A 27,066-nucleotide genomic window follows, 5' to 3' on the forward strand; every position below is an offset into this window, starting at 1 on the left:
TGGTTTCATGACCTTTATAAGGAAAATCAGTCTAATTTATGTGTGGATGAGATAGGGAATGGAAAGTGGGATTTACTGTATCAAACAGCTTTTGGAGAGAAATCCTCTCCCCTGAATATAAACATAAAACTGTTGCCATCCAAAGCTATAAAGCAGCTAGCATTTGAGAAGCCAGAAAAGTGGGGCAAGACAGAATGGTGTCATTCTGGAGGCCGATGCTGAGTTTTCCCTTCATTGTATTTTGTTCTCTACTCCAAACCTTGAAAATCCCACCCACCCTTTGGGGAAGACTTCCCCTGCCAACATTTCTGTTCTGTGGCACTGAGCATCACCCAGGGAAATACACTTACAAATGGGGAAACAAACCTGAAGAGCAAACCATGAAAATGCTTTTGGAGGGGAGGAGCTGCTCTTCACAGCCTACCTGTCCCCCATTTTCCTACCCCACTCTCCAGCTTCATCAATGAGTAAAAAGGAAAATTTGATAGACTTTAAAGGGAGATCCTTATCTCTGGAAGACCTCAGGGCAAGTTGCAGTCTGGTTTTCTTAATCAACAGAACCAGCAACAACACTGGGTGTCCAGCCACAGACTCTTCCAGCCTGTGTACAGGTGGATGAGAGAGCTGTTGCCACTGTCTCTCCCACTTTGGAGCTGACTGGGAAAGCTTAATCTATGAATTTCATAAAAAGTGTAATAATGGACCTCACTTAAGATCTTATTTAAGTCTACTGAAGCCAGATTTGGAGGAGAAATGTCTGCTTAGACCAATATGATGGTTCTTTGGACCTGGTATCTGATCCTGTTGGTTATAGCTTTTTATGGTTATCTCAGAGTTGGAAGGGACCACAAGTCTATCGGAGGTCATGCAGAATGCCCAACAAGTGGCCAGCCAGCCTTTGGTTGAAGACCTCCAGGGAGGGGGAAACCCACCACTTCCTGAGGGAGCAACTGTTTAATTGAAAATCTGTTACCCTAAAAAAGAACTACATATCCCAAGAGCCCACTGTCATTACATACTTCCTGTAGACAGGATAAAGGGAGTGGGTATTGAGGCTCCTCCTCTCTTTTTTTGGCATGATGTAGAATCAGCAGTGATGGTGGTGAGTGGGGATTTTGAAAATGGCTAACCAGCCATGGGCACATGGTTTTTATTTTGTATCCTCTTTATTCCTTGATTTCTAGTGATCTTTAATAAACATCTGTAAAATATATTTTTATTATTAAAGATTAAATTTTTAATTTTTACACAACTACTAGAGAAAAATGAATCTAGTAGTTATGCCATAAATTATTTTTTATTCTACCTCCATTTTAGAAATCCATGCTTTTATTTATTACCATCCTGAATAGAGTGAAAACTTTTTTTCTTTCTTTGGGTAAGATAAAGAATGGAATTTACTCCCCGTGGAGTAAGTTTCATAGATTTGTCTTTTAAGTAATCTAGTCTTTCTTAATCACCAGCCCTTTCCAGATAAGACATTTTAGTTGTCCTATCTACCAAGGCCTTGTATCCCTTCAGAAGAATGACCAGGGTTACATGAGGAAAACAGTTTTATTAAGATGAGCACATACATTTGATAATGTTTTTAAAATGATGCAGTACAATGTCAATGCATAAAATAAATAACACATTTTCCTACAAATATTCCTGGGACAAACTCCTTAATAACAGGTTCACATTCAAGGGGAAGGGTACTTCTTAGGCTCTATCTGCTGCAGCAACACCATTGGCCTATTGGTTAATAACCCTTTCCCACATCTCTGTTTTTATACACCAGGGTTGTTTCAGCCTTCAGTACATGCAAAATTCCCAGCCATGGGAGGGGGCTATGATCAGCATAAAGACATATTGGAAAATTGATTGTTCCTTTGTTACAGCTGGACTTACAACTAAGATTTTCATAGGAGAACCTCAGAGTCTACTCTGCTATGAGTTCAGTTCAGTGCATAATCCCTGCCATCCCAGAGTATTTATCCAAAATCTTAGGTCTTTACCTTCCAAAGATTCTTAATGGCCAATGAAACTGTAGGGTAAATGACACAAGGACAAAAAATATCCAACATATCATTCCACTTCATATTTAGAGATCAATTATCATTTTGACTACTGTTCTGTGAACCAACATAGACATATTTACACATTGGCAATAGAGTGGTTAAGCTCCTTGCTATCTGACCATTCATGTGGTATTTTTTTTGGTTCCCAGGATGAAATAAGGTAGCTAAGCTGGATACCTGAGAAGGAAAGACGTAAAAGAAATGGGGGGGAGGGGGGAGGGCAGGGGCAGAATGAAGGGAGAAAAAGAGGGAGCAGATGCAGTTAATAAGATCAGAGATGATTTCAAAGAAGGGAGTTGGAGCACATGGAAGAGAGGGTGGCAAAGAAGGAAAGAGCCTCCAACAGGAGAGAGGGCTCATTGTCTACTGTAACTTCCTTAGCCTCTTAGTTAATGCCTCTAAGTTAATGCTTTTTTAATTCAATTTTGGGAGTAGGATTTCAAGGTCATCCCATGAAATATCCAACCAGACCTTGTCTACCAATTCCCAACAGTCATCTTGGGTGCCAAGATGGCGGCTTAGTAGCAGGCAAATTTGTAAGCTGCTCAGAATCTCCTTCTAAACTCAATAGTCATCTTTCTTCAATCATAGAAATGAACATAACTAGTAACAGAGCATTCATTGTATCCTGTTTCCCCACATTCACAATAGCCTATTGATTCATTCTTGTTATGCCAGGTATGTCCCCAAATATCTTACCTTGTTTTTCACTTTTTTTTATCCTCTAGTAGAGATAAGCAAAAGGGCAGGGGACCAGATTTTTCACGCTTTGCTTTTATATCCCCAGAGCTTAGCACAGGGCCTTGGACATGGTAAGTACTTAATAAATGTTTATTGAATTAATTTGAATCTAGCTTTACCCGCCTACTTAGGGGTCAGCATTGAGTCTAAGCGGCTGAAGCAGCACATGCTCCCATCAGATCCTGCCTGATTTTTAATTGGCAATTTTTCTGAAAAGCAGATGTGCAATTGGGGACTTGTGTTTTCAATTACAGCCTCATTATTACTCTCCCATTCAACAGCAAAATAAAGCAATTAGGAATATTCTGTTCACATGAATATTAGAAAGAGAAGATGCGGGCCTATTTTTCTCATCTGCCTGCTATAATGACATTTCCTCTCTTGAACTCTGATAGTTTAACTACTACATTTATGCTTTCATTAACCCAAGGCAGGTCCAGTCCTTCCCACATGGTACAGTAAAGAGATATTAATACAGTGCCCCTTACAATGCAGGCATGCTTGAGCCTACAAAATGGTTTTCATTTGTAATGGGCCCAACCCTCTAGCCTAGTTCTTTAAAAAAAATACTAACTGGGACAACCCTAATAATTTGTCCTCAGTGTGGGTAATTATGTGAAAACAGAACAGTGATTCCGTCAACTTGATTTAATACAATTAAATCCAATATAAGTAGGTGTTGGCAAGGATCAAATTATTTGAGGTGGTTTTCCCCTTTTCCCCTATTCCCAAAGAAATTTTAGCTATGACTCTCAAAAAGGTATTTTGTATGATTTTTTTTCCCTCAAACCCATACTTTCTGTCATAGAATCAATACCAAGTATTAGTTTCTAATTCTGATTCTAAGGCAGAATTGTGGTAAAGGCTAGGCAACTGGGGTTAAGTGACTTACCCAGGACATATAGCTAGGAAATATCTGCATTCAAGTTCTCCCAACTCCAGGCCTGGCTCTCTATCCATTGGGCTACCTAAGGGCCCTTTTTGTATGAAATTTTAAAGCACATCATTAGATAGCCAAGTCCACAATCCCAGAATCCTAGTATTGGAAAGGGGTCTCTGAGGTTATCTGATCCAACTCATCCATATCTTAACAACAGTTCCTACAAAGAGGATCCCAAAGCAACCCATTTCTCTTTTGGATAACTCTAAGTCAATAGTCCTATAATCTGACCCCTCCTTCCAAAATAACTCCACTTCTAAAACCATTTGTGTTAGGGAGTTCACTGACTTGCCACAAAATAAGCCATTTAAGAAAATCTGGTGCTAAATGGTGAGGAAACTGGACAAGAGAGCCTAATCATTCTTCTACCTCCAGTAAGCCACCAAATTCTCTAAAACCAAACTCAGAAAATACATAGTTCTACTCTCTCCCTTTAAAAGTATATTTAAACATTTTAGAGTGGTATAGGCTAACAAAAGGTGTTTGATGGTTTTTTAAAACCTACCTCAGAAATACACTTAGGAATGTATTTTCGATTAGAGCAACTGCAGCTTTTTTGAGATGATTTTTTAAATGGCTCAGTTAAAGTGGAGAAATTATATAGGGAATGAATAACAGAAATTGTCTCAAGATCTAAAACAGCTATACCTTTTCCTCCCTAAATTGCAACATTCTAATTTCCAATCAGTAAGACCTTAAATTCCATCTCCCTTTCCATTCCTCATCTCTATTCAGTAGCATTTGCCTTATTTCTATTATTAACCAGACCTCAAAAATAATTTAGGGGCACATAAAAACATAAGTGGTTGGATCAGGAGGAATGTTGCTTCCACATAGGGCCTGGAAGTTCTCCGAGAGGGTAATGTCTCAGTCTGCTTTTGGCATGACAATCAAATCTAGTGTGTGCTAGCTACCCTGAGACCATATTGGAAAACTCAAAATTGGGTGGGGGGCGTGGGGGAGAGAAAGTCTGCTTTACAATCCTTGTTTTTACTTAACTTAAAAAAGCTCTACTTCTGAAGATGGAGCCTGTAATCACATAGTAAGTAAGCTTTATTTAAATATGGGCTGTTTTATATAAAGCCTTAAAACACTATTGTACCAGCTTTATACAGAGCTTCTTTTAATGATGGAAAACTAAATGTAAAGCACAAATTGTATATAACTTAAAACTTAATGTTATACCTCTTTCCATTAATAATCAAGCTAAGTAGTGATTTTTGGTGTCAGTCTTCAGCCAAGAAGTCTTTAAAACATGGGACTCTATTACTTAGCACAATGTAGGAGAAGGTAAATGTGCTAGTATCTTTTTTTCTGTTCTAACCACCTCTGAATTATGATGGACAAACTTTTCTCTGTTTCCTATTCTATAAGAAGATTTTGATTTTGGGGAAAAAAAAAGGTAGAAGTCTCAACTCATTCCTTCTGTGGCAACTCAGTATTTCCTCCCACTTGAAAACAACTTAACTATCTGTCCTTGGAGCAATAACTGAAAGTAATTCCATTTTTGATGGATCCAAACATAGAGTTCTTTGAATTGTCCATTCCAACCTCTCGGCTAAAGATCGTATCTTGGTCACTTTCAAATTCCGACTCCGATACCATCAGACTGGAGTTCTGGTCTACGCTTCGATGTTTAATTCCTAAAGATGAGCAAACAAAAGTATTGGGGCAGAAATTCTATATTTTACCCTTAGTTCTCTGTCATTTGAAGTGAAGAAACTTTGGGCATTATTTTCAGTTTAAAAAGAAATACTTTGATACCCATACTAAAAAAGTATATTATTATATAATTAATATAGAATACTATTTAAGTAATGCATTTTATCCAGTTTTAATATAATTTATAAAATGGGGGGATTGAACAATGCGATTTCTAATGGGTAAGATAATTGGGCAATGTTATTCTACTTGGACAGTGTGATTTCAACTTTTAAAGTGCTGTGATTCTAGGTGTATACCGCAGGGTTCTTGGGGTGAAATTTTGTGTATAGGAGAAGTTTCAAATAAAGCTGGATAAGTTGGTCATAGTCAACTTGTAAGTCTTCTGTGCCAGGCTAAGAAGTTTGAATTTTAACCTGTGGGCAGCAGGGAACCACTGAAGATCTGGTAATTGAGGGAATGTTTTAGGAAGATTTATCTGGTCATGATGTATAGGGGGTTGGGGGGCAGGAAATATAAAGTGGGAGAGCCTAGAGTTATGGAGATCAATTAAGACACTATTGTGGGACAGCTAAGTAGATTTAGTGAATAGAGAGCCAGGGCTAGAGATGGGAAATCCTGGGTTCCAAAAAGGTTTGTTTTTTTTTTTTTTAAAGGGGGGGGGGAGAGACTATTGCAATAGCTCAGGTATAAGGTGATGAGATTGAACTAGGGTGGAAAGAAACAGATCCAAAAGACATTGTGAAGGAAGGACAGACTTAGTGGCAGGGCATAAGAACTAAAGAAGAGCCATAAATAACTACTTTGGAATGGGAGGATGGATGGATTGATAAAATGCATTTATTAAGAATTTGCTAAGTATAAAGCACTATATTTGGTGCTGGAGATACAATCTATTTGCTCAGTTGTTTTTCCATCATGTCTGACTTTAGGTTAACACCTTTTGGGGTTTTCTTGGCAATAATACTGGAGTGGTTTGCCATTTCCTTCTCCAGCTCATTTTATAGATGAGGAAACTAAGGCAAAGGGGTTAAGTGACTTGCCTAGGTTCACACAACTAATAAGTATCTGAGACCAGATTTGAACTCAGGAAGAGTAGTTTTCCTAACTCTTGAGCCCAGCACTCTATCCACTACACTACTTAGCTGCCCCAAAATAGGTATGGGATGATTTAAAAATAAAAGCTGCCTGGGTTTAAATGTACCATGAAGAAACAAATCCTTGATTTTGTATTTAAATGAATAATAACTACTAACAAGGACATGGTAGGATTTTTGAAGTGTGTTTGTTCATTCTAAAGCACTGACATGATTCATAGTATTTAAGGACTGGAAGGGACGTTGGAGTTCATTTTAATATAATTCTCTCATTTTACAAAACAGAAAGTTGAGGTTCATGAAGTACTCAAAGTGGCACAGTAAATGTTAGACAGAATTTGAATCCAGGGCTTCTGTCTTCAAGTCCAACATTTGCTCTACCATATAATAGGCATGGGCAACAATGAGGAAAATTTTTTCAGAAAGGAATCAGAATATTACCTTTCTTTAGAAAATAAAGTAACAGTCCACAAAAGATTATAAATAAAAATTTCCCCAGAGAAGGGAAAGAGAGGCATAATAGCTGTGTTGGTTTGGTTTAGGACCAAGCTCAAGGCAATTTAAGGTGAAGCCTTGACACATGTAGTTGTGACAAGACAAAGAACAAGTGGGGTATAGCTTTAACAATGGTCAAGATAGAGTTTGCCCAACTTCAAAGAGTCTATTCTCATCAGGGCTTCATGACCTGGATGTGGTTCCTGAAGGTGCAAGTTGGAGTTTATTCATACTCAGGGACCATTCAGGCTGGTTAGTTTCAGCCGGTTTGGTGGTTTTGAGAGTAGGACATTGGCATCACCAAAGTTCACACTTAGTGTTTCAGTGCAAAGGATTGTTGTTATGCTAAGCTCACAGCACATCTTGGGTTCAGCTTGGGTCTGGGCTGAGGAACAGGACAACTCAGGGAAACGTGAGGCATTAACAAAGGGTTAATTTGGGGGGATTGACATTCCTGGTACTTGCACTTATCCATCAAGTTCCAAATTCATGAAAAATGAATGTTTTGAATTGCATTTACTTCTGTGATCTAGTATTCAAGGAAAATTGGTCTTCTTTTTCTTATATTTTGTTTATGCTTATGATTTATTGTGAGAAATTCCATACAATGCAGATCCCCACAAAAATTTTTTTAGTATTTTTCCCCCAAATATTCTCATAGTCTTTCACCAACTCTTAATTAAATTTTACAAGATCTTAATTTCCTTTTCCCCACTAGCCTTGAATAATGTTATTCTCTCCAGATGCCCAAAGGGGCATAATTCTGGCAGTGTCACACAATAAGCCATTGATGGAACTGACATCAACCAAGTCTCCTGACAGGGATATGTTGCTCTCAATTTCACCCAATAGAACTCTAGGACAAATGTCTGAATTAAATCATGTGTTGATAGTATAAAATCATCTTGCTAAATGTCTTACCAAATTTAGGTCTTAGCTCCACTCTTTCTTGGTCATCAATATTATCCAGGATGGTGTATTTTGTTTTTTTTCTTATTTTAGTCCTTTTCTGTCTGAAAGGAAAAAAATAATAAGCACAAATAAGATTATCAAAAAGGTAAACTCTTGGGTATCATGATTGCTTCTCCTGCTTTGTTTACTTTAGATGATGCATAGTCAATTCTGCTCTAGCCTTTTACCTTTAATCTATGTGTGTCACCTTGCCTCAAATGTGTTTCTTGTAAACAACATATAGTAGAATTCTGGTTTTTTTTTTTTTTGAATTCTGGTTTTTAAACTACTCTGCTATCTGCTTCCATTTTATGGATGAGTTCATGCCCTTCATCATATTATCCCCTTTAGATCCTGCTCTATTCCCTTTCACTCTACTCCTCACCAGTGTTTTGCTTTTTGTCACACACACACACACACACACACACACACACACACACACAACCCTCTTCCTTCAATTACCTCCCTCTTCCCTTGTCATCCTGCAGGGTAAGATAGAATTCTATATCTCACTGAGTAGGGTAATTAGGATTCTATATCCCACCAAGTATACTTGTTTTTTCCTCTATGAACCAGTTATGATGAGAGTAAAGTTTTCTGGTTTACCCCACCATATTGGCTCCCAGAAAGGGAAACTCTCTAAGATAATAAAGGCTATTTCAGGGGGCAGCTGGGTAGCTCAGTGGACTGAGAACCAGGCCTAGAGATGGGAGGTCCTAGGTTCAAATCTGGCCTCAGCCACTTCCTAGCTGTGTGACCCTGGGCAAGTCACTTGACCCCCATTGCCTAGCCCTTACCACTCTTCTGCCTTGGAGCCAATACACAGTATTGACTCCAAGATGGAAGGTAAGGGTTTTAAAAAATAAATAAATAAAGGCTATTTCAAAATATGTGGCTAGACTTTAAGATGTCTTATCTTTAAAATGTAACTCCCATTTTTTAATAACATCTCACATTTATCTATGTAATGAACCTTTGGACAGGTCTCAGAGGAAGGACAGATTCTAGAGGCTTGGAGCAGGGCACTAGGATATGGTAACCTTGACCTATTGGATGACCCTTCTCCTTTTTGAATCAAAGGAGTGAAAAACCTAGAAATTAGAAGCAAAGGAACTGCCACCATGAGGAATACTTAGGGGGTCAGCAGCAGCCAACACCCCTAATTTTAAGGCAGTGAGGCAGAGGATAACCTATTATGTTAGAGTAGGGCCTGTGTACTTCTAGAATCTAGGCTGGAGAATCTGGTGGTCATTGAGGCCCCAACAATGCAGTTTCAGTAGTGAAGGTGAAGATGGAAAACAGATTTCAGAGATTTAATGAAGAAACAGTAAAGGAATATTGAATATGGCTCACTTGCTTAAGAAATATGGCCCCAGGTAGGAGAGAATTAGAAAGTAGACTGAAGTGGGGTATCTAAGTCAAGTAAATACATTTTCAGCATAAAAGAGACTTCATCATGTTTTGGGGTAGAAGAGTTAGTACTAACCAAAAGAGAAAGTTGGAGGGGGGAGGATGTAATTAAACAAAGAAAGCAAGATTTTGGAGGGCAGTGTGGGAATCAAGATTAAAGTGAGAGGAAGTTAAGATTTTTGTGAGACTTCTTTTTAAAAAGTTTCTTGGATGACTTTCTTCCCCCAACCCACTCAATAAAGCAGATTAATGGCATGTAAGGTATATAAAGACAGAATTCTGGAGAAGGACCTTGGAAGTTTGGAATTAATCATTCAATAGCATTTTTAAAAGTGTCTATTCTATGCCATGCATTGTGCTAAGTATAAGAATACAAAGCCTAAAATAAAAGCTTCTGCTCCCAAGAAGCTGACATTCTTATAAGGGAGACAAAATGTATATTTAAAATAAATTCAAATTAGTTTACAGGTAGTCTTAGAGAATAAGGCATCTGGGAGGTAGGTGGGAGGCTGGGGAAAGACCTCTTGCAGAAAGAAGGTGGATGGTGCTTACATGTAACCTTGAAGGAAACCAGAGATAATAAGAATTGGAAGTAAAGAGGGGGAAAAAAAAGAGTATGCCAGGCATGGAGGACAAGAGATGTAACATCAGGTATGAAGAACATTAAATAGGCCATTAGAGCTGGATTATAGATATAATCCACCAAGAAGAGACAAAGAAATTTCATTTTCCATTTAAAATAATGATACAATATTGAGTAAGTCTACCTACCAAAACACAGGAGCTTATAGGAATACAACTATCAAATACTTTATGCAATAAAGACTGACCTAAATAATTGGAGATATATTCATTCCTAATGGGGTAGAATAAAATAAAAATACAAAATTCCCGAAATCAATTTATTTAATCAGTGCCATACCAATCAAACTGCCAAAGAATTACTGGATAGAGCTAGAATAATAATAAAATACACCTGGCATAAGATCAAAAACATCAAGGAAAATCATTGGGGAAAAAAGTGGGAAGGGGACCTACTAGTTCTAAGTCTCAAATTACACTACAAAACAGTAATCATCAAAACAATTAGATACTGGTTTTAAAATAGGCCAGTTAACACAGATTAGGTAGATAACATACAAAGCAAATAAACCTACTTAGCCTAGTGTTTGACAAATTTCTAAATTTTCCTACAGTGTCTGAAAAATCATTTTAAAAATGTATTTTAAAAGATGGGTCTCTTTTAAGGCCAAATAAGATGAAGGAGTGGAAGGAAACAGTATAGCTCAAATACCCCCAATTGCATGACTCAGGTCCCTCAACCATCACACACAGGCATGGCTCTGTCACTAAGATCCTGTTACCTTTAGGTGGAAGGACTTTCGAATCTACCCCCAGGATAAAGAAAAGACTTTTAACACAGTCACTTGCAATCTGATACTTGTTCTCCAGGCAAGGAACAGAATCCCAACAAGGTCTCTCTGATTCTGATACTCAGAGGAAGGGATCTGAGACTTGGGCCCTAGATGAGGAGCAAGACCCAAGCATGATCACTCCAATACCCAAGAATGAGTAAACAAAGAACATTCTGATGCCAAGAGTTCCCAAGCCAGAAACTCAGATGATAAGAACTCCAAGATACCTAGAAGAAAATCCTTAAAGATCAACTAGAATTTCTAGAAGAAATAAACTTCAAAAATATTATATTTGAAATAACAAATAATATTACAAATGAAATTAAGACAATAGAGGAAAAGAAATGGAGCACTGAAAAATAGCCTAGAAAGAGAATTAACAGCTATGATAAAGAAAGAAGAAAAGAAAAGGTATATGAGAATAGAATGAAGGGAAATAAAACAATCAATAGCTGTAACTGTGAATGAGATACATCCATAAATTGGAAGAACAGAATAGATTAGAAAATAAAACCCAACAATGTTATTGACAAGAAAAAACACTTGAAACATAAAAGGTTCATCAGAGAGAGTTAAAATAAGGGCTGCAGCAAAATTTGTTATTCTTCAGCTGAATTTTAAAAGAGAAATTACAATTATGATTTTAGACAAAGCAATAGCAAAAACAGACAAAAAAGGGAAACTACATTTTGCTGAAAGGTACCAAAGATAAAGGGCAGCGAGGTGGCACATTGGATAGAGTACCAGGCCAGCATTAAGAAGACCTGAGTTAAAATCCAACCTCAGAAATTTATTAGTCATGTGACCCAGAGCAAGTCACTTAATCTTATTTGCCTCAGTTTCCTCCTCTGTTAAATGAGTTAGAAAAGGAAATGACAAACCATTACAGTTTCTTTGCCAAAAAAAAAAACAACCCTCAAATAGGGTCATGAAGAATCAGACTCAATTGAAAATCTAAAAAAAATCTAAAAAAAAAAAAATGAAAAGCTAAACAACAGAAGCCTTTCTAATAAGATAAGGGGTAAAGCAAGAATGTCCAGTCACCACTAGTATTTAACATAATCCTAGATCTAACTTGTAAATTTAAAAAAGATAATAAAAAGAGAGGCACATTTTTTTTATTTTTTGAAAGTATGATTATACTTATTCAATGCTAGAAATTAATTAAAAATTTAACCGAAACAAATGACTAAGGCAAAATTGAAAGATATAAAATAAATTCACATAAGTCATTAGCAGTTCTATATATTAACAATAAAATTTACCAAGAAAAGAAAGAAAAAGAAAATCCATTTAAGACAACTTTGAAATGTAAAATACTTGAGAATATACAAGATATAAATAGGAATTATATGAATATAACTAAACACTTCTGGAAATAACAAGGGACCCAAGTAAGTGGAGAAATATCGACTGCTCATGAATAGGATGAGCCAACTTAATAAAAATATAATACTACATAAAATAATTGACTTATGCAATGTGATATCAAAGAACAAAAGGATTACTTTATACATCTTGAAAAAAGTAATAACAAAAGTCAGCCAGAAGAATAAAAGATCAAGAATCTCAAAAGAAATGCTGGGGGGAAAGGGAAGAAGGAAGAGGTCTAACAGAACCAGATCTCAAAACAATAATCATCAAAAACGATTTGATGATGTCTAACATGGAACAAATTAGACATACAACATCAAAAGTTAACAAACCTAGTAAATCTAGTATTTGATAAACCAAGAAACTGGTGCAAGGACTCATTATGACAAAAACTACTGAGAAAACTAGATAGAATGTAGCAGAAATTACCTTCAGAGCAGAACCTCACATCATGTAATGTGATAAGCTCCAAATGGATACATGACTTAGATACAAAAGATCTCTGAGCAGGGTGCAAGCCTTAACCCAAGGGTCTAAGCCTTAGACAAAAGGTCCAGGCCCTCACCCCTAGGGATAATCAGCCCAGTGGGAACACTGGCATCATCTGAAAAATCCACCATCAGGAGCTCTGGGGCTGCCCCTTTTCTGATAAGCCCCCGTGAGGGAATAAAATGCCCAGGCTCTCTTTCCTACTTTGCAAAATCCAAACCCACTGGCTAGTTTAACCAGTTGAGTCACATCCTAAACAAATTAAAGGCACAAAGAAGAAATTACCTTTCAGATCTGTAGATAGAGGGAAAATCTATGATCAACCAAAGGTTCACAGAAAATAAAATGAGAAATTTTGATTACATCAAATCAAGGCTTTTCACAAACAAATCCAAAGCAGCTAAGATTAAATGGGAAATACTTAACTGGAAAGAAAAAATTACATGCAGCAAGCTTCTTTGATAAAAGGTCTCATCTCTAAAATATATTCAAAACTGATTCAGAGGTGTAGGAGATGTTCTTCTATTGATAAATGATCAAAGATTAAGAACAAGAAATTCTCAAGAGAAGAAATCCAAATCATTTGTAGCCATATTTTTAAAAAATTGGCCAATTACTAATAATTAGAAAATTAGAAAAATGCAAATTCAGGCAGCTAAGTCCTAAAATGACTAACCACTACTGGGTCTACATCATAAATAGATCAAAGCATGAGAGATACTTCATGTAAGAACATGTATTATGTTTATGTACATGTCTTTATCACAGCACTTTTATAGTAGCAAAGAACTAAAAACCAAGGGGTGCTTCAATTGGGGAAAGGCTAAAAAATGGTATAGAAATTAATAGAATAATATTGTACCATAAAAAAAAACAATAAAAGGATGACTTGGAAAGACCTATACGGACTTATACAGAATGAAATGAGCTAGAACAACTTATATTAAAGCACTAGGATGATAAAAACCAATAATTCTGAAACACTTACAGATTCTGATCAATATAATGATCAACTATGACGCCAGAGGTGTCGCCACTGATGAAGAACAAAGCCTGTTCATGACAGAGGTGTTGAGGTAATATGTAGAATGAGACATATATATTTGGGTTGGGGGGGGAGGGGGTTATACTTAATTTAATATTTAATTCCCAATTACAAGTAACAACTATATATATATATATATATTTTTTTTTTAAACCCTTACCTTCCATCTTAGAGCCAATATTGGCTCCAAGGCAGAAGAGTGGTAAGGGCTAGGGGGGTCAAGTGACTTGCCCAGGGTCACACAGCTAGGAAGTGGCTGAGGCCAGATTTGAACCTAGGACCTCCCATCTCTAGGCCTGGTTCTCAATCCACTGAGCTACCCAGCTGCCCCTAACAACAATATTTTACATATATTTTCTTTTCCTTTTTTGCCCCAACTCTTATCTTTTGTCTTCAAATCAATACCAGAGGCACACATATTTGGACAGGACTAAGGTAGTAATTTGTTTTGTTTGACTGGTAATTTGTTATGAGTTTGTTTTTCTTTTAAGATTAGAAATTATAACCTATCACTATAATTATCTATTTTTAGGACACAGGAGAGAGAAAATAAAAGTTTTCATAACTGAAAAAAACATTCAAATTTTTTTAAAAGATGAGCCTTTGGCAATTTGGAATCATGTCCAAAGGGCTTTAAAAGAATGCCTGCCTTTTGATCCAGCAATACCACTACTAGTTTTGTACCCAAAAGAGATTTAAAAATGGGGATGGACCTGTTAGTACAAAAATATTTATAATTGCACTTTTTGTGTTGGCGAAAAATTAGGGAATGGCTAAACAAACTGTGGCATATGATGGTAATGGAATACTATTGTGCTCTAAGAAATAAGCTGGATGATTTCAGAAAGAGCTGGAGAGAGCTACGTGAATAGATGCAGAGTGAAATAAGCCAAACCAGGAGAATATTATACACAGTAACTGAAACATTGTAGGATGATAGATTTTGTTTCTAACAGCAATCTGATGATCCAAGACAATTCTGAGGGACTTATGAAAAAGAATGCTATCCACCTCTAGAGAAAGAACTGTTGGAGTCAGAAGACAGAAGAAAGCATATGATTTATCACTTGTTTACATGGGTATGATTTGGGGTTTTGGTTTTGAAAGATTATTCTTTTACCAAAATGAATAATATGTAAATATGTTTTGCTTGATAATATATGTATAACCCAGTGGAACTGCTTGTCAGCTCTGGGAGGGGGCAAGGAAGAGGGGAGGGAAAGAACATGAATCACATAACCATGGAAAACATGTATAAATTTGTTACTGGAATAAAATAAAGGAAAAAAATTTTTTTTGATGAGTCTTTGCCTCCATGGGAAAATTGGGCTTAATAATAAAAATAATACCTTACGTTGATATAGTACTGAAGGTTTAAAAAAAAATCACTGTTTATCCACACATCTCCCATCATTATACTTGTGAAGTAGATTTTTTTAAACTCAAAGATAAGACTTCATATCTGTTATTAAATTTCATCTCATAAGAATCTGCCTAATATTCTAACCTGTCAAGTTCTTTCTGGAATCTGAATCTGTCATCTAGTACATTAACTATTCCTTGTAGCTTTTGTCATTTGCAAATTTGATAAGCATGTCCTCTATGCTTTTATCTAAGGCACTAATGAAAATCTCTCCTCATCTCTGCCTCAGAATGTTTATCTCCTTTAAGTTTTAAGTGAGTCATCACCTTCTCTCTTTGAAGACCTCCTTGATCTATTCACCCAAAAGTCATCTCTCCTTCCTCAAACATTCTCAGAGACATTATCTGGGTCTCTCCTTTATTCCCATCATATTCTTCTTTGTATTGTACTTATTTTTATACATGTTACATCCTTTCCACCATCAAGTAGAACGTAAGCACCTTAAGAGCAAGGACTGCATATTTTTAAAAAATCTATGAATACCTGATGCCAACAAGGTGCTTAAATAAATTCTTATTAAATTCAGCACAATGAATTAAATAGCATTTTTGTCAATCAATCCATCCATCCATCTATTCATTCAACCACCATTTATCATTCATCTACTTTGATTGGTTAGATATTGAGGGAGGTACAAAATCAATTCAGACAAGGTCTTTGCTCTCAATAGAACATATACTATCTATGTATATAAACATATTCTATTGTCTATTATAGGGTTTGTGTACCTGTTTTATTTCTACTAGATTATAAGTTCCTTGATGGGGAGACTATAGGCTTTTCAACTTTTCAGCCTGACAGCTTAGCCCATAAGAGTCACCTAATAAATGTTCATTGCAGTAACTAATGAACAGGAAGGAACTGGGAAGACAGCTCGAGGATAAGAACTATAGTTAATCAATAAGCTTAACTGGTCACAGTCATTCTTTTCAGAACCTACACAGCAAATGAATTGCTTCATTTGGCTCTTCCTACGTTTTAGGGAATTCGTTTAGGAATTCGCATTTAAACCAGGCAAATTTTAAGCTAAATCGGAACAAAGTACACTTTCATATCATGTTGCTTCCTACTATAAGAACAAAACACTAACTTCAATTTTTTCTGATCAACATGAATAACACAGAGTCGAAGCATTTTCAAAACAATCCATAACATGGCAACCATCTCAGCAGGTGCTTGTGGGATCCAGCTCAGGGAGCACTTGACTTGTATTGAGCCCTTGGCTGAGTGACTCTGTTCTGATCTTCTTGTACCGGTTTTGTTTCAGAAAGTAGAAAAGCCTAGTCATAATTTGGCTCAAAATTATATAGTGGTATGATATAGACTGGTTCCACACTTGTTTTGCTGCCACCTTTGTAGCAGCACAATTTAAAAAAAAAAAATTTCATCAAAGAAAAGCCTTTCATTTTAGGCACAAACACTTAGATTGTCTCATATGGGCACACTCTCTTTTCTCGGGGCATTTAGAGTCATCTTGTGAAGATTCTCCTCACAATAGGCCTGGCAAAGAATTCTGAAATTAGCCTGCTGTCATGACAACCTCAGGAGCTTCCCAGGCGGCAGCTCCAGAGAACAGGACACAAGGTAAAACAAAACATTAAGCATGGTTTTTCTGGTCTAAGGAATCTCTATTAAAACTTTAGCTTTATTCAAAGAGTTCATGTTAACTGCCTGATTATATGGGTTGATGGGGATATGACTGAGTATGCAGCCTCTAAACAATCACCCTAGTGCAAATATTAATAATATGGAAATAGATCTTGATCAATGACACATGTAAAAGCCATTGGAATGGCACATTGGCTATGGGAGGGGGGTGGAAGGAGGGGAGGGAAAGAACATGATTCATGTAGCCATGGAGAAATATTCTAAATTAATTAATTAAATAAAATTCTTCAAATTAAAAAAAATTAAAAAAACAAAGAATTCATGTTAAGCTAGATTTTTTATCAGATGCAACAAAAACAATCAAAACCTTCAATCCATAATGATCTCTAGCACACTACCCTACAGAATATTTTAGTTAACAAAGGCTTAAACAGTGTCAAGGGAAGTGGAGGGTTTGGGGAAGGCAGTAGGGAGGGACGACCAATAAAGAGAAAATAGGATTTGATCTAGAACAAGTGTTCTTATTTTTGGTGTTATGACCCATTTGGGACTCTGGTGAAAGCTGCACACCAATTCTCAGAGTAGTTTTCTAAATATACAAAGGAAACCAATTATATTGAAATCGTTTTTAGAATGTTTTTTAAAATATAATTTTATGGACCTCAGGTTAAATACCCCTGATCCAGAGTAACTTAGCTAGCCTCCTGTAAGGTACAAAGTCTTTGTAAGGACAGTTTTATGTGTGGGGGACATAGGGTTAATTTGTTATAATACCTTAAAGAGTGTAGCTTATAAAGTATTTTATCATGCCTCCTTTCTCAAGCAATTTAGAAGTTTACAAGTTCCAAGCCTGTCATCTCACATTCAATAGGTCTTTTATTTATTAAAAATAAACAATGGGGGCAGCTGGGTGGCTCAGTGGATTGAGAGTCAGGCCTAGAGATGGGAGGTCCTAGGTTCAAATCTGACCTCAGACACTTCCCAGCTGTGTGATCCTGGGCAAGTCACTTAACCCCCATTGCCTAGCCCTTACCACTCTTCTGCCTTGAACTAATACATGGTATTGATTCTAAAAATGGAAGGTAAGGGTTTTACTAAAAAATTGAAAAAAAAAAACAGCCAGGTACCTCTTGCAGCAGCAGATGCAAAGCCAAATGAAAACCATCATTATTATGATCAGAGTCAAAGCCAGCAGGGTCACATAGAAAATACTCCATTCTGCAACACAAGAAAACCAAGATTTGGGGAAATTTGCAGAACCACTTGATATATGCTATTTTACACTTCATAAATATTTTTAAAGCTCTACAAGTACAGACTTGTGCTACTGATGCCATCTTGCCTGATGCATACAGGACCATCAAGGTGGCATACAAATCTGAGGACAACTTGAGGTCACACAAGCTGCTCTGTCCATATGCTAAGGTTTCTTGTGCCAAGCAGACCAGAGGACTCCAAAATGACTAAAATTCAGCAGTGATTCCTGAAGATGTTTACTTCTACTGATAGGTTATACCACCATGTATCTCACAGAGAATATCTGTACCAAAACCATAAAAAATTTCAAAAGTTGTCCTGTCTAGAAACATTTACATCCATTTGAGATAAGTCCTTGGGGTCCTACAAAAACTATTGGGTCTAGCTGAAAGAAAAATATGGTTTTCTTGACTGTTCATAGCATGGTACACTTAACATCAAGCCAAACAATCTACCCCATTCACCTTCCTTCCACATCTGTGCACATCATCTGCAGTTTCCTTTAGGCAGAAAGCTCCAGGCATAAAGAAACTGTACAGAGGAACCCCAAAGGCCCCAAACATGTTCTACCTTCACTACACAAGAAACGAATTCAACTCACCTTCCTCTCAACCGTCTTAATATTTTAGCAGGGTCATATAGGAATACATTTTGGGAATTTAAAATACCAATTTCTTTCCTGTATCTCATCCCCTCTAACCCTGTGATATGCTGGTAAATGTTTAACTGTGAGTTTTCCAGAAATGCAGATCACGTTTTTAAATTTAATCTACCTTATTAGTATTTTAAGCATCACTTTCTTTTGTTTAGACAATCCAAGAAACAATAAATCAGACCCTGATGTGTATCTTGCTGATTATCAAGGTGTAAATAAATGCTTACCTGAAAATTAAACAATCAACTCTATGACTCAGTTTGAGCTGGTTCCAACATTGTGCCCATCTATTTTTATCTGATCTCCAAATTTACTTTCTGAGGTATAGATTCGCCCAATTACTTTAAGCTCATTTCCTCCCTGGCCCACTGGTCTGTTCTGCTGTACACCATTCACAGCTGGGTTTGGTAGTGTAAACTGACTTCTCATTCTGATCCTAGCATGCAACTCAGCTGAGATCATTCTGTTAGACTGGCAGGTTGGGTCAGTCTAAACCAAGGCAATGGTTCACTTTTGAAGTTGCCTGTTTAAATGTCACCCACAAAACCAAGGGGAGTTATTTCATGGAAATAACAGTAACCTGTGATGGCATCTTTTCTGCCAAAGTAAATAACTGACCATTAGCAAAAATGAGAGAGGGGAAAAGACTCAACATTTCACAAAAACACAAAATATTAGTATGGTTAGGAATTCTAGCAGAGACTTTAATCCAACTCATATTTCCCACCCCCATCCCCTATCCAATAAAAGGCATTTTGAGGGTGTAAATGCAAATATGGTACAGATAGACAAGGCAGGGGTCATCACATATCCATTTTACAGATGAAGAAGCTGAGACTCAGGGATATGAAGGGTTTTGTTTTGGGTCATGAAATTAATAAATGGCAGAGCTAGGACTAGGTTCCAAATTGTCTGACTAGTGTCCTTTCAACTACACTACACATCCACTAAAAGGCCAGATATTACCCAATACTCAGGTCAGATTCTCTGCTAAAACTTGAAGCCATTCTCTTTTTCAGCCCATTTTGTGCCTCCAATGAACAACACTTCCACTTCATTCTCAGTAGCAAGCTTCATTTCCCTTAGCGCCCTGGATAGTGTTAAAGTCCTGTAGCTGGCAGATCAACAAAAGGAATGTGACTGTACTTTTTCACTCTCCTTCAAGGTCTTCTTTTCTTGTCTCAAGGCTAGAGAGTAGGAGACAAGAGACTAGAGACTGGGTTCCAGAACAATTCCCAGGCAGAACTGCCTTGGGAAGGGTGGAATGGGAGGGATTAGTGATGGTCTTGGGTATTTGGGTTTTTCCACTTAGATCTCAGAAGCAAATTATGGTTAAGGTCCCAGTGCCACAAGTCCTGGGGGACAACAGCCAGTTCAGAAACTGTGTCAAGATATCTGTTAGCAGTGGCAAGATGTAAGTGAGCTCTATGTGTTTTAGAAACAAAGCAAACCCCAGGAAGTACTTTTCAAACCACTGAGGTGTATTAGAAAGTTCTAACTGGATTCAGAGGGTTGTTTTCTCACTTTACTTCAGGCTGGGGAAAGAAATGACTTCATCTGCAAATCCAGAAGACTATTTCCCAAGAGGAAACTATAACTATTGGCCTCGAAGCTCCTCCATCTGAACGTACCGCAGTTGCTTTCTCCATCACTGAGGTAGCGCTGGATCAAGTTTTCCATCCACAACTGGTAGCAGATGCAGCTCTTCGTAATGGGATCACAGTGGCCATGGCCAGAACATTCCAAATGGCAAACTGCAGGCAGAATGGGAGAAATAGATCTTGAGTCCCTCAAGGGCAAAAAGTCTTCTATTTTACTGCTGTTGCACCCTGCTACAGTGACCCTTAAATACATACTCATTTGATATGTTTCTAGCATGGCCTGTGATGCTGAAAGTATGCCCTTAACTCGACTATTTCAACCGAGAATAATCAACTAACAAATATGTCTATTAAGCACCTATCATGTGCAAGGCACTCTGCTAGGTGCTGCGTATACAATGCCAAAAACGGAAAAATCTCTGCCTTCATGGAGCTTATATTTTACCAAACAACAGAGAAAGGGTGTTAAACATTACCACTGAAAAAGCTCACACATGGGTTTACGTCAGAAAAAAATGGAATCGTATGATTAAAAGTCATATTATTGTGTCCTGTTGCTCTCCCAGTACCAAGTGCTATCTTCTCATACTATGTACTACATTCAAAGAACAAGGTGATCCTAGGAATGTTACTTGTCTTGGAGGTTGGTTAAGACATCTACTGATGAGACAAATACCAATATAGCTAGAAATGCATGCACCAGTAGAAGGCAAGTTCCTTGAAGGCAAGGATAGTTTCATTTTTGTTATTGTTTCCTTTACACAGTGCCTACAAACATAATTAGTACTTATATAAATATTTGCTGAATTGAATTAAATTAAATCTCAGTCCATTTTGTGCCTAGAAAGCAGTCACATGAGAGCACCTATGATTTGTTTTAAATGCAAGTAAGAATCACGCAGAGACTTCTAGATTCTATAAGACCTTTAACTGTGAACTACTACAATGCTCTTGGTTCTAATGGCATAAAGTACAGTTGACATAAAAACACATTATCTTATTTCCTGACAGCTGTGTTTATTTGTATCTGCCACTATCCCTCCTAATCAAAAATAAAACTAATGATGATAACTTTCTGCAGGGGTGGCTTTAAAAACCGATACATCTTAAGTGGTCTGTTCCAGCCTCCCTCAGAGATATAGGCTTGGCACACCTCAGTCTTGTATCCCCTTGTTAGGCTGTTTAGAAACTTGCCAGAAAATATGATGCAAAATCAGTGCTTAACATCTTATAAACTTTTGCTTACAACCATCTTCTTCCTGTTGAAGAGTGTCTGTGGTTGGAAAGTTTGACACCACAAGGAAGAAAAATAATGTTCACATATAAGACATACCTTCTGTGTCTATTCGCAGGACCTTAAAAAGTAAGAAGTCTTCCTTTTCCTTTAAGAGCTGAGCACGCAAAGTGTGGGCCACCTTAGCACCCTGGATGACTCGGGGAGGCTGGCCACCCTGCATATAGAATGTGATCACGGTGCTGTACAGGAGACAAGGAGAACAATTCTCGCTGTCAGACAAATCATCTTTTCCCTTGAACTTATCAATAGACTTTGTAAGTTAGAGGGGTTTTTTTGGGGGGGGGCAGCTAGGTGCCTCAGGGGACTGACAGCCAATCCTAGAGACAGCAGGTTCTGGGTTCAACTCTGGACTCAAATCTAGCTGTGTGACCCTGGGCTAGTCCCAATGCCTAGCCCTTTCCACTCTTCTGCCTTGGAACCAATGCATAGTATTGATTCTTAGACAGAAGGTGAGGGTTTGGGGGGAAAAAGAATGAGTTTTAAAACTTTGCTGTTTTACAGACCATATTCCTTCCCAATCAATACTCAAATTCATTTACATGAACAAAGCCCTGAGAAGTTTGGTATTTTATTCATGTCACATATTTTATTTAAAAACAGTTACACCCAGATTGAATCAACTGCCAGCACCAGGACGGGGAAGGAGAGGGAAGGAGGGAGAAAAATTTGATCATATAACTTTAAAAAATTTCTGTGGAAATTTTGTTATTGCATGTAATTAGTAAAAATTGGTAAATAAAAACAGTTACATGTGGAAAGGTGGCTATACTTATGCATTGTGAGTGGAGCTGTGAATTAGTACAACCATTTTGGAAAGAAGTTTGGAATTATGCAAATGTCCACAACCCTTTAACTCAGAGATTCTACTGCTATAACTCTTTGTTTATATAAACACACATCTATATCAGATGTGTCTATATCTACCTATCCAAATATAATATAGACACATATTTGAAGACAGAAAGGGAGACAGGCTTATGCTGGCATAGATACATGCTGAAGAGATCACTGACAAAAAAGAAAGATTCCATATACCCAAGACCTGGAAACAAAGAAAATGCCATTGAATAGGGAATGGTGAAATGAACTGCACTACATGAATGCAATGGAATATTATTATGCTGTAAGAAACAGTAACTTAAAAACATGGAGAAATATGGAAAGATTTACGTGAACTAATGAAAAGTAAAATGATCAGAAACTTGAAAACAATATATATAATGGCTACAATACAGTAATGGAAAGAATAACTACCAAAAAAAATTTAAAAATTAATCTTGGGGCATGTAGGTGGCTCAGTGAAAAGAGAGCCAGGCCTAGAAACTGGAAGTTTGGGGTTCAAATATGGCCTCATATACTTCTTAGCAGTATGACCCTGAGCAAGTCATTTAACCCCCATTGCCTAACCCTGACCACTCTTCTGCCTTGGAACTAAAACAGAGTATCAATTCCAAAATGGAAGGTAAGGGTTCAAAAAAAATTTAATGTTACAAAATTACAAAGAGCAATCTTGGCCCCAAAGAATAAATATTAGAAGACAATTCACTCTTTGTAAAGGAGTGAGAATAGAAAGATGAATGAGGGAGTTTACGAATGTAAAATATTGCATATAATGTCAGATTTTTTTCAATGTATTTATTGGTTTTGCTAAACTTTTTATCTTATTTTCTAAAAAAATTCTTTGCTATAAAGGAATGCCTCACTGGGAGTAAGGAAAAAGGGGAGGAGGATGTGAAGAGGATATAAAAAGCAAAAAAAAAATTATTTAAAAGTACAAAAATTAATCATCAATACAAAAATAATTGGGGTTCTTGGATGCAAGAACACAAATGTTTTGTATGTGAATGTTTTATGGATATACATACACTACACACATTTTTTCTGGAGATCATTTATCCAACAGTCTCAACTATTTAGAATGCTTCCCCCAAACAGGAAAAAAACTTTAAAGACTTTAAAGGTCTCTGAGCAATCAAACAGATGTGAAAAAGTCAGCATATTTGTTACAAGTCATTGGAGATATTATTGTGGCACTTGCTTTTTCATTCATCAGAGAGTTCTTTGGAGGCTATGCATTCTTTTTTAAAATACCATTGTAAAATGCTTGTTCATCATTTTGGGGGGGGGGCTTATGGGAAATGAGATGAAGCAAGTCAGAATGGAGGAGAACCTGACAGAAGGAGCAAGTATTGACAGCCAATAGAATGATGCACTAAAAGAAGAGAAAATAACGATGAATTATGATGAACTACTGAATGGCAGAAGAATTATATTTGAGAGATAATTGAGTGTCAGGTGAAAAAGAGATATATAGTTTATGAGACTCCAAGGCATCTCTATGTTACAACATAATACCCTTACTGATAATCAAATTCATAGTACTGAGTCATCCAGAAAAAAGCACTCTGTCTCCCATATTCTATGTTTAGGAAGTGTGTGCCCATTACCCCAGATATGAAGCACTGCTGGGTCAATGCCCAAGAGACCAAAAAGGGAAAAATCTTTTATGTACAAAATATTTTTAGCAGCAACTTTTGTGATGTCAAAAACAAAACCTGGAAACCAAAGGGGTGTCTATCAATTGAGCAATGGTTAAATAAGTTGTGATATATGAATGTGAAGGATCACTATTGTGCTATAAGAAATGAACAAATGAATGATTTCAAAAAACATAGAAAAAACTATGAGTTGATGCAGACTGAAGTGAGCAGAAACTAAAGAACAATTTATTGAATAAGACTGATTCTATAAAAATGAACAATTTTGAGAACTTTTATAAACGAATAAATAATGAAACTGGAGAAAATTTTATACAATAATAAGAACACTGTAAAAACAAACAATTTTGAAAGCTGTAAGAACTATAATCAATCATTCAGGATTCTAGAGGACCAATGATGACACATGCTATCCATCACAGAAAGATAACAAATATAGGGTAGATGAGGTACATGAAAAATATAGTTTTACATTGTGAGAATTTATTTTTTGTCTACTATATTAATTCCTGTTTAATTGGAGGAATTGTTGTGTATTCTTCTGTCTGGGATCTGAGTCAGAGATACCATCTAGTCTGCTACTTTTTGCATTTTCTTTGTCCTTGGGAACTCAAAGGCATATCTTCCCCTTTTATCAGAATTTGTTTAACAATTGAAGGGACTAAAGGTTCTTTTCCTGTGTTTCCTGGGATGTAGGTAAGAGGAGGGGTGGATAAATTGATGGACCACCTCTTAATTAGCCATCACCAGTTAAAGATGTCTTGGGATCATCAAGGGAGGGACTGAAATAGGAGATCCTAAAAATCTATTAGATTGCCTAGCCCAGCAAAAGTCCCATCCCTGGTTTTTGAAACAACCATTGAGACCTCTATCACTTTATTGGTTAGGATTCTGGCCTAACCAGGCCTGATATAATCAAGAAGCTTACATTCTTACCCAAAATTCAGTCACTAGAGATCATTTTAATTATAACAACATGGCCACTGAGGGAATTTCTTTTGCATGACTATGCTATACTTATTACAAGAAACTCATTTCCCCCCTGGGGAATGGGATGCAAAAGGAAGAGAAAATAGATTTTGGTTAATTTTTTCTTTTTTTTTTTTTAAATAGAGAAGAGGGTGGGTACTAGAGATATAAAATGTTACATGCATTTTCAAATGAGGTCACCATATCCTTAATTTTTTCTTCACTGTTTTACTTTGTTATAAGAAGTTTCTAACACAATGGAAGTAATCTGGAAATGTTTCTAATCCAAAAACAAGATATGTCAATAAGACTTTTAAAAATGAAGTATGAAATCATCATTTTAACCATTTTAAAAGAGCTAAATTTTATTTTGTAAGTTTTGTCATTTAAAGAGATAATAACATTCAGTTGTATGGAAAATTCATGATGTGAAACAATACATCCTGAGATGCTGCTCCTAGTAAGTAGTGGTAGTGATACTAATAAAAATAAATATATATAAATATATAAATAAAAATAAATATATAAAAAATAAAAATAAAACTAGAGAAAGGTCATTGGAAAATTACATTGAAAAGAATACTCCTGGGCTGACATTAAAAACAATTTAAATTTTATCATCAAACATTATATATTCAAGAATTTTACCTCTGCATAGAGTCTATGACATGGCCAAGATCCAGGGGAATCAAAAGGCCTTCCCTGGGTGCCATCCACATGAACTCAGCCAAAAATATGCTGACAAAGAAGTATCAAAATATAACTAAGAAATGCAGATTTGTTTGTGGCAATGGATGGAGTTTATGATGGCCATTCACTAATACCAAATATTTTAGGAAGGTTATGTTATCCTTAAGGAGTCTAAACTTAGTAAGTCATGTCGATTATGCAAGGAAACTTTAGAACCTACACAACACATGTTCTTTCCCTCCTCTCCCACCAAACCTAGCTAAACATGGCCTACCATGCAGAATTATACAGCAAACAGTCATTACCTTTCATGGGTTAATGGATGACAAACTACCAACTACAAATATAAACCTCAAAATATACTGGAGAGCTGAAGCAATAAGTGTAAAGGAACTAGATCATCATCACAGACCAAAGTGGTGCCCACAGCTTCCTAGATAAAACACTAGTGATAATAAAAACTTAAAAACACTTTAAATAAGCGTCATGCCAAATATTCATAATCTTCAAGTTTCGTGGAGCAAAAAGATTTCAAAATATAGAATGATGTTTTCAAATGAAGGCTTTGAAAATCATGCAGTAACAGGATAAAGTACATTTTATCCTTGCTTTTTGTCTGCTTCTAGAGTTATGCCAGAGATACTTTTAATGAGGCTAAAGAGGACAAACTTATGCCCTCAACTAATACTTTTTATACAACCATAAAAGGGAGATATTTATGTACTTTTGCAATAATCTATAGAAGATTAAATGTAAAATAATAGCAGGAGAATGACAAGGAGAAACCACATTTTTAAAAAGTTAGAAAAATGAGATTATAATAATACAAAATTTTATATCACTTTGAGTCATATAGCCTACTATTAGAGTTCAAAGGAACCTGAAAGATTATCTTATTTAAAATTCATTTTAAAGATGATTGTAGTTTGGAGCCTAAGTGAGTTGACTCATCATTTTCCCAATGGAACCTGCTCCTAACGTCAACTTTGTTTTAACATATCATTGCTTCCAGTCTCACCCAGGATCCAAACCTCTGAGTTACCTTTCATTTTTCCCTCTCCTCTTCATTGCATGCATTTCATCTGTTGCCAAATTTTGTTAACTCTCTCTCTGTAATATCTTTCACACCTATCTTCCTATTACTAATCACACTGCCACAAGCCTTCACCATCACTCACCTAGGCTAGTAGAATAACTTCATCCACTCCATGCCTCCAGTCAGTCCCTCCCTCTAATGCATCTTTCATGGAGCTACACAATTGGTCTTCCTAATCTAGGCTTATTTTACACTGTTTTCCATCAAGAATTCCACATTCCAAACAAAAGGAACTGATTTCAAACTGTGCTCCCTAGACAGTGCATTCATTCATACCCCATAACCAGACCAAC

The 27,066-nt window shown here is 36.6% G+C and overlaps 1 protein-coding gene and 1 long non-coding RNA gene across 7 annotated transcripts in view; one reads left to right on the forward strand and one right to left on the reverse strand.

Moving 5' to 3' along the window:
• Positions 1–1,535: 1,535 nt before the first annotated feature.
• The window catches only part of KIAA0319 (KIAA0319 ortholog), a 142,476-nt gene continuing 116,945 nt past the window's right edge, over positions 1,536–27,066 (reverse strand). For all 6 annotated transcript variants that reach the window (XM_016431747.2, XM_016431748.2, XM_056823509.1 and 3 more), the window contains 5 exons: positions 21,557–21,699; positions 20,254–20,376; positions 17,838–17,928; positions 7,917–8,008; positions 1,536–5,384 (listed from right to left, as the gene is read on the reverse strand). In XM_016431747.2, coding sequence (XP_016287233.1) covers positions 5,209–5,384; positions 7,917–8,008; positions 17,838–17,928; positions 20,254–20,376; positions 21,557–21,699 — 625 coding nt within the window. In that variant the 3' untranslated portion in view covers positions 1,536–5,208. The remainder of the gene's footprint in view (positions 5,385–7,916; positions 8,009–17,837; positions 17,929–20,253; positions 20,377–21,556; positions 21,700–27,066) is intronic.
• Positions 15,830–21,294, forward strand: LOC103092526 (uncharacterized). The gene is made up of 2 exons (XR_464979.3): positions 15,830–16,686; positions 20,157–21,294. It is a non-coding gene; the product is annotated as an uncharacterized LOC103092526 (long non-coding RNA).

Source organism: Monodelphis domestica, chromosome 3 (assembly GCF_027887165.1).
Source record: "Monodelphis domestica isolate mMonDom1 chromosome 3, mMonDom1.pri, whole genome shotgun sequence".
Classification (NCBI taxonomy): domain Eukaryota; kingdom Metazoa; phylum Chordata; class Mammalia; order Didelphimorphia; family Didelphidae; genus Monodelphis; species Monodelphis domestica.